At 40.7% G+C, this 7,143-nt stretch overlaps 1 protein-coding gene across 1 annotated transcript in view; it reads right to left on the reverse strand.

Moving 5' to 3' along the window:
• Positions 1 to 1,164: 1,164 nt before the first annotated feature.
• Positions 1,165 to 7,143, reverse strand: part of LOC119416478 (OTU domain-containing protein 7A) — a 15,154-nt gene continuing 9,175 nt past the window's right edge. Inside the window, exons 5-9 of the mRNA XM_037683711.1 lie at positions 6,793 to 6,920; positions 4,868 to 4,980; positions 3,237 to 3,364; positions 1,389 to 1,538; positions 1,165 to 1,205 (exon numbers count right to left, since the gene is read on the reverse strand). Coding sequence (XP_037539639.1) covers positions 1,165 to 1,205; positions 1,389 to 1,538; positions 3,237 to 3,364; positions 4,868 to 4,980; positions 6,793 to 6,920 — 560 coding nt within the window. The remainder of the gene's footprint in view (positions 1,206 to 1,388; positions 1,539 to 3,236; positions 3,365 to 4,867; positions 4,981 to 6,792; positions 6,921 to 7,143) is intronic.

Here is a 7,143-nt window from a genome sequence, read left to right on the forward strand (position 1 = left end):
ACCCTCAGATGTTTTTTTGCTGACTGTGAGGAAACTAAAAAGCTACCTCCACCTGAGACGTCCACACAGTAGCCTGACTGTCTGTGGGGATTGTTGGGTAGCTGGGGCCCCAGCAGCCCAGGACCCTGCCCATAATCAGTGATGTGAAGAGGGCTTAGGGACGGGCTGGGGCTACTCGGCCCTAATTAGCAGTGAACAGATTAAGTCTGCCTGGCATCTGTTCAGAAACATGAACCTCATATCTGCTTCTTGTAATTTAAGATCTTGGAAAAGGCCCTGTTAGTAACATCTCATCACGTCATGCAACAACACAACATGCCTTTACAGACACAATTAAAAGTTTACTGGGAGTCAAACAGATTAGTATCTTGGCTGCGTTAAATTAGTTATCACAGGGCATACAAATGCACCACGTTCAGGGTACAACTGTTTTCATAACATCCTGGAGAGACTCCAGACTTTCTGATCTTATCACAGGAGGACACAGTGTACCAGGATGTAAAAAAAAAAAAAAACTACAGCCATGCAGGAGTGTTGTGACTGAGCAGGTTGTCTGGACATATGCACCATCTGGTGGACAAGAGGAGAAACACCATCCTTCAAAGTAAAACACTCAATGAAGTGCTCAGGACTGTAGGGTGGGAGGACTTTTAATGTGCTGCTGGGGGCATTAAAGGAGTGACTTTTCAGTCAAATGTGGCAGATTGAAAGAAAAGGCGAAAGAGGAAGACAGGGAGGAAGAAAGAAATAAGTGTGCCTGCACTCGAGGGTGAGAAAAACAAACACAGACAGATTTGGCTGGCTGCCCACGCAAGTGACAGGCGAGTTCCTCCCACAGAGTCAGACGTAGAAAGAGTGCCGTGACTGCTGAGGCTGGTTGTCAAGGAGATCCACTCTATTACTCAGTTAAAGGAACGTCGTGTCGGGAATGCTCTGACCTCGAGAATAAGCAATGCATCCGGAGTGGGAGCGCTGGCATCGGAACGGGCAAAACAAAACAAAAACAAGAATCGCCCTGCGCAACGGAAAATCTGGACTTCCCCTGCCACAACTCAACGCAGTCACTAAGCTCTGCAGAGCTCCATATCACAGACAAACACACGACACGGGCATTAGATGAGAAATGTGCAGCAGGTTTGAAAGGTTGAAAAGTTTTAGCAACTCTTAAGTCAGTTCCTTCATGTTGTCCACTCCCTGCTTGATGCCTGCTTTAAAAATGAATCACGTGTAATTAGACTGCTGTTCTAAATAATTCACCTAATGCAGGGCAGGCAGACCTCTTACCTGCACTCCTCCTCCCACTAGACTAACAGTAAAAGTTGCCATTTTGAGTCTGGAAGGTGTATACGAATGAGTTCAACCTGTAGGTGCCATCGGCCTCTGCTTACCTTGCTCTCGCTGCTGATCTCTCTGCTCCATGGACACCAGCGCAGAGAAGTGGGCCTGATCGTAGGCCAGGACCAGAGGGGAGCAGTGGCAGCGGCTCGGAGGCACTTCCAGGGGCAGGTAGAGCCCTCCAAATGGGATGGGAGCAAATGCTGGCATTGAGATAAAACATGGTGTCACTTGGGTTTTCGCTCCAATTCTGTGGGAGACTTGAGTCAGGAACCAAATCTCTCTTTGATTTTTTTTTTTGTTTGTTTCAGTCTAATCTCCACCCATGGATCTTTGAATTTAGCTCATGAAGTGTAATGGTGAACATAATCTACAATTATCCCATTCATATTGCTGATACACCATCAATAGCTGCTGATTTCTTTGACTTAGACTTAGTCTGTATGCCCATATTGTAAGAACTATCTGAATTGTAACTTTTTATATTTGACAAGGCATATTAACTAAAATACTAAACATAACCCATCAGAATACATACAAATGGTCAGTGGTTAATGGATGGCAACGTACAACAGTATTTTCATTTACTGTTCATGTATTTTTTCCGTTTTTATAAATTTTCCATACATTTTTGACAAGCTACATCACCCTGCATCATGGAAAGAGTTAGGACACTCAACACTGAAGTGAACAAGCCAAGATGTACTGGTTTGGGGTAGAATCTAGGACTACGTTCCCACTGTGGGCAAATGTGTCTGATTTGGTTTCATGTCAGATATTAATTTAATTGGTTCTGATTGCACAACTTCAGACTTGATACACACATGCTAACATGTGTAGCATCCATATTTACTGCTGTAAACACCGCGTGTGACGTCACATCTAGGTCTGTCGCGATAAACAATAAATCATTTAATCGCACGATAAATGAAAATTATCAACCTCATTTTTATTTATCGGCTTTATCGTTTCTTCATGCCTCTCTTTTTCTACTGAAGACACTGGCTCAACTCTGGTGCTCTTCACTGACCCCTCCCTTTCTCTTTTCACTTTAAAATCCATTTTTACATTAAAAGCAGCTAAGTTTAGAAGCTAAGCTACGAGCTAAGCTAACAGGCCGATCTCGGGAAAAAACCTCTGTCTTGTCGAAGCTCCAAATTCACGGTTGAAACCCGTGCTTTTGTGTAAAAAGTTGTTTTTCTCTGCAAAAAGAAGCTGAGAACTTGTTTACTGATTTTTATTAAAAGCTTTGTGTGACAAATGCTATGCTAAAGAGCTCAAACCACACAGAGTGTTTGCCATTTTGAGAACTGATAAACAGGAAAGAGAGACAGCCCATGTCACGTCAAGGGGCCTCCCTCGCATTTTTCTTAAAGAGACACGCTGCTGGCTCCCTCACTATCCATCCTTCAGTTCAAATGGTCTTATACTGCCATCCAGTGGTCAAGAAAAGGTACTACACACAAAAATTTACCAACATTTCTTCTTAAATTTGACAATTATTACTAATTATTGTCAAACAATATTATCGTTTATCGCAATAATGTCTGAGACAATTGATCGCCCAGCAAAATTTGTTATCGTGACAGGCCTAGTCACAGCTTCTTCTGTGGATGTGAGCCGCTTCAGGGCCATACAGCATTCACACTGGAGTCTGATGAGAGTCATTTAAATTATAATGTGAACAACTACACACACACACGCATGCATGCACACACACCGGGCCTGCAGTGTGAACGTAGCCTAAGATGTAGTGAGTGAGGGAAGATTTCAAACACAGCCTATTTCTTCAAACTGAGAGCTATCTTTAACAGGTAAGATATTTATTATTAATAAACATTCCACATAGTAGAACAGTCAGGTTCATCATGTCAAATTCAATCAAAATGCAGTTTAGGTACCTTCTCCTCCTGAGTCTCTGAGCATCGTGTCAGCCACCACTACAATTGGCCTGCGCAGCACGTGGGCCAACACAAACACATGGAACTCCTCTAAACTCTCGTAGACCGGATCCTCGGAGTTATCCACCCTGTGAAAACACACACAAATCCAAGCTATAGCAAAACTCCAAAAATAATCCTAAGCCTGTTTTGCCTGTGTAACCAGACTTTTGAATATTTTTTTTTCCTGTGAAGGCCCTGAAGGTAAGACACTGTCCATTTTCTTGTACGAGTTCCTGAATGAAAAAAAAAAACAACTAAAGGTGTAGCTCTCAACCATGAGGGAGTTGGAAAATGTGCAACAATTAAGTTGTCAGCCTCACAAACAGCCGGGCTGCTTCTAATAAAGAGCCTCTTAATATGTGAATCCCACTCAGCCCATTCAGAGGCTCATCTCACACTAGCACCATCAAACAACCCTAACCTTATTACTTTATTACTGTGAAACTCAATGAGAGGTGACCCCCCACCCCCACCCCCCCGAATAAATGAGTAAATTTCACCCTTGAAAGGGACATTTCCAGTGATGGAGGCCTTTGCACTGCAGTGATAATCATTACGAAACAATCGTGTTGTTGTTGCCGAGGAATTACCACCTCCAGCAAACTGTAGCGCAGAGTGTAATGTTTATTTTATTGGCCAACATTAATGTCTCAGATTGCATTAAAAGGCTACTTAAAGATGTCTTATTATGTTCTGATTTCCAGACATTTTACTGAAATGTTTTATGACATGTCCTGATGCATGCTCAATAATCCAGGTAGAAAAATCTAAACAAGTTAAATCTGGTCCTCTGGACATTCAAAAAAACAAAACAAAGCAAATCAACAAAAAAATGTAGATGTGATCAGCTGGTTTTGGTTGTCAGCAGCAAAACTGGTTGATCCACCCTGAGACGGTGCTATTTAAGAGACTGAGCTGAATACAGCTCCTCAGACTGAGGAAGTCTCTCGGATGAGAGACGAAACGTTTCTACATTTTTTTGTTGATTTGCTTTGTTTTGTTTTTTTGAATGTCCAGAGGACCAGATTTAACTTGTTTAGAGTTTTATGACATGTTTTTTTTTTGTCTTTAATATGAAGCCAAATTCTTTGAAAACTTGTACGTGTCCATTTCTTTCTTTAATTAATTAATTTATTTGATCATTTTGCTACAATTGTTACACTTCAATCTTAGCAGAAAGCTTTCTTTTGTAATCACGGATGGTTTTGCTCTCCCAGTTAACATTTACAGCACGTGAGACCACACGTCTGTTTATTTCAGCGATGATGGAAACTGTGACAGACCACAGGGTTTTTCTGCGTAGGTGAACGAAACCAAAGCTAGTTTCCAGTCTTCCACTGCTGCATGACAAAAAGCCACACTTTATTTATGCAACGTGCTGCAGCTAAAAGTGACACGCAGCTCGTGGGATTGGGGGGTTTCTTGAGGAGAAACAAATAGTTTAAGTGGCAGCCAGTAGAGGGAGTAGTTTCATTTTGTTCACTTCGCACAAAAAGACACGTGTGAGCAGGAACAGAGAACTAGAGCATGCAGTAAGGAAGGGGTCTTGGTGGTTCGCTGTGCGCTTGTTTGTGAGATGATGGTCCTACCCTCCGCTGGCGTTCCCAGTTTTGCTGAGATGAGTTCGAGGCTCGCTGGAGGCCAACTTCAGCAGCTCGTTCCACTCTCTCCCCCACTCTTCCTCGGTGTAGACCAGCCCCGACTGCACAAAAACACACTCCACAAGTTTAAACTGTGGCCCACTCACAAGCTAATCTATTTAGTTTTTAGGTTTAATTTTTTTGAATATGTAAAAAAATAAAAAATACAGCATGAAGCACAATGTCAAAACTTTTTGTTTTACAAATTCTAGAATTTAGAGTTGCAACAACAAATAATTTCTCTTGGGGATTAATAAAGTTTTTATTTTTATTTTTATCGAATTGAATTCAAGGGAGTGGGTAGAAGTATAAACTTTTATATAAACATAATCTTACATTTAGTACATGTATAATCCATACATATAACAACTAAACCCTTATTTAATAGTGAACCCATCAATATATTATCTATTTAATTTAGCTACAGTAGATGAACAATTATTATTTCTTTTAACTTCACCAAAAAACAAAAGTAGCATTAAAAACCCCCCACCAACAATAATTGAATAATAATATGATATATTATATCCAGCAATAGTCATATGTTTACCGTATTTTTCGGACTATAAGGCGCACTTAAAATCCTTTAATATTCTTGAAAATCGACAGCAAGCCTTATAATCAGGTAAAAAAAAGGCTGTAAGCTCAATCATCCTGGTAGATAACAACAAAAAAAGGTTAAATCATGTCATCTGGACCAGTATCTTTGAGGGAGAAATTGGTCCAGATGACATGATTTAACCTTTTTTTGTTCTTACAATCATGTGCACCTTATGTATTAACTCTGGTTGTGTTTACTGACCTCAAACCGATTTTATGCGGTTATTGTGAATGAGTTGAATAAAGTTTTACTTATCTGTTTCGTTTAGCTTATTGTACCTTAAAACCCGGTGTGCCTTATAGTCTGAAAAATACAGTATATAATAATTTGAACAGTTTTATGTTTGGACATTGTCTAAGTTCAATATTTAAATTATTCCACAGTTTGACCCCACTTACTGATACACAAAAGTTTTTTCTAATAGTTCTGAATGTGCATATTTCAAACTGTGATTCCCTCTGTAACTTATACATTTGCTGCTTAGTCAAACAGGTTTTGAATGTTTTCCGGTAATTGTTCATTTTTGGCTTTGTAAAGAATTAAGAGCTGTCTGTAGTTTCACTATGTCAATTAACTTTAATAATTCAGATTTTACAAATATTGAATTAGTGCTTTCTAAATATCCCACCTTATGGATTATTCTTATAGCTCTTTTTTGTAGTATTGTTAATACCTGTAGTGTAGTTTTGTAATTATTGCCCCAGATTTCAGCACATTAACTTAAATAATCACAAGTGTTTGGATATTTTTGCTATTTTGTATCCCATCAGTTATTTGGAGCTTTTTGCATTCGCACACTGACGTTTCTATTTGTACATTTGATTAAAAGAATGGAGTATGGGCACATATATCTTCCTGTTGATAATTTGAGAAAGTATGCAACACTCAGACCAGAACACTGAGTTTTATGGGATACATCTTAGATCACTGGGCCAACGAGACGCCTTGGGCATTTTTAAAACATGAGCATCTGGACTATTTCTCTGCCCGAGCTATCTTTGGTGACACACTTTTCCTAATAGATTTGAAAATACTTTAATCCAACATCAGGACATCAGGAGACGCAGGAGGGAGGATTTGACAGCATTAGCTGCGCCACAACAGTACTGGAGTGACAACGTTCCTTGCAGCAAGAACCTAAAAGTGCAGCTTAGCAAAAGACGGTTCAATCGGCTCTTAAAAGCTGAGGCTTGGAGCGGCTCGTCTGTTCACGCTCTCTTATCGAAGTGTCGCTCGTGAAACGTGGCGTGCAATGAATCAAAGCTTTCCCAACCTCCTTGTTCTGCTGGGTCTGCTGCCACCTCCACCTCCTCTTCAGGGCATCTCTCTCCGCTCCGCTCTTCATCATGGTGTACAGAGACTTCCTCAGCATCAGGTCTCTATCGTGGAAGCCCCACATCCCTGACACACACACACACACACAAAACATGATACTATTACACACATAAGGCTTATAAAATATGGTGTGGATCTTAGCTGCGTTTGGAATATTCTTGGTGTCATTCAGAGATGACCTCAGCTCCAACTAAAAATGTCTTCCTCAGACAGACTGTCAGGGCAGATTACATTAACTAGTGTTGCCAGCCCTCAGCTGCTCTGGCAAGCCTCACACTGGGGGGGGGGG

This window comes from Nematolebias whitei, chromosome 10 (assembly GCF_014905685.2).
Source record: "Nematolebias whitei isolate Nwh7 chromosome 10, NemWhi1, whole genome shotgun sequence".
NCBI lineage: Eukaryota > Metazoa > Chordata > Actinopteri > Cyprinodontiformes > Rivulidae > Nematolebias > Nematolebias whitei.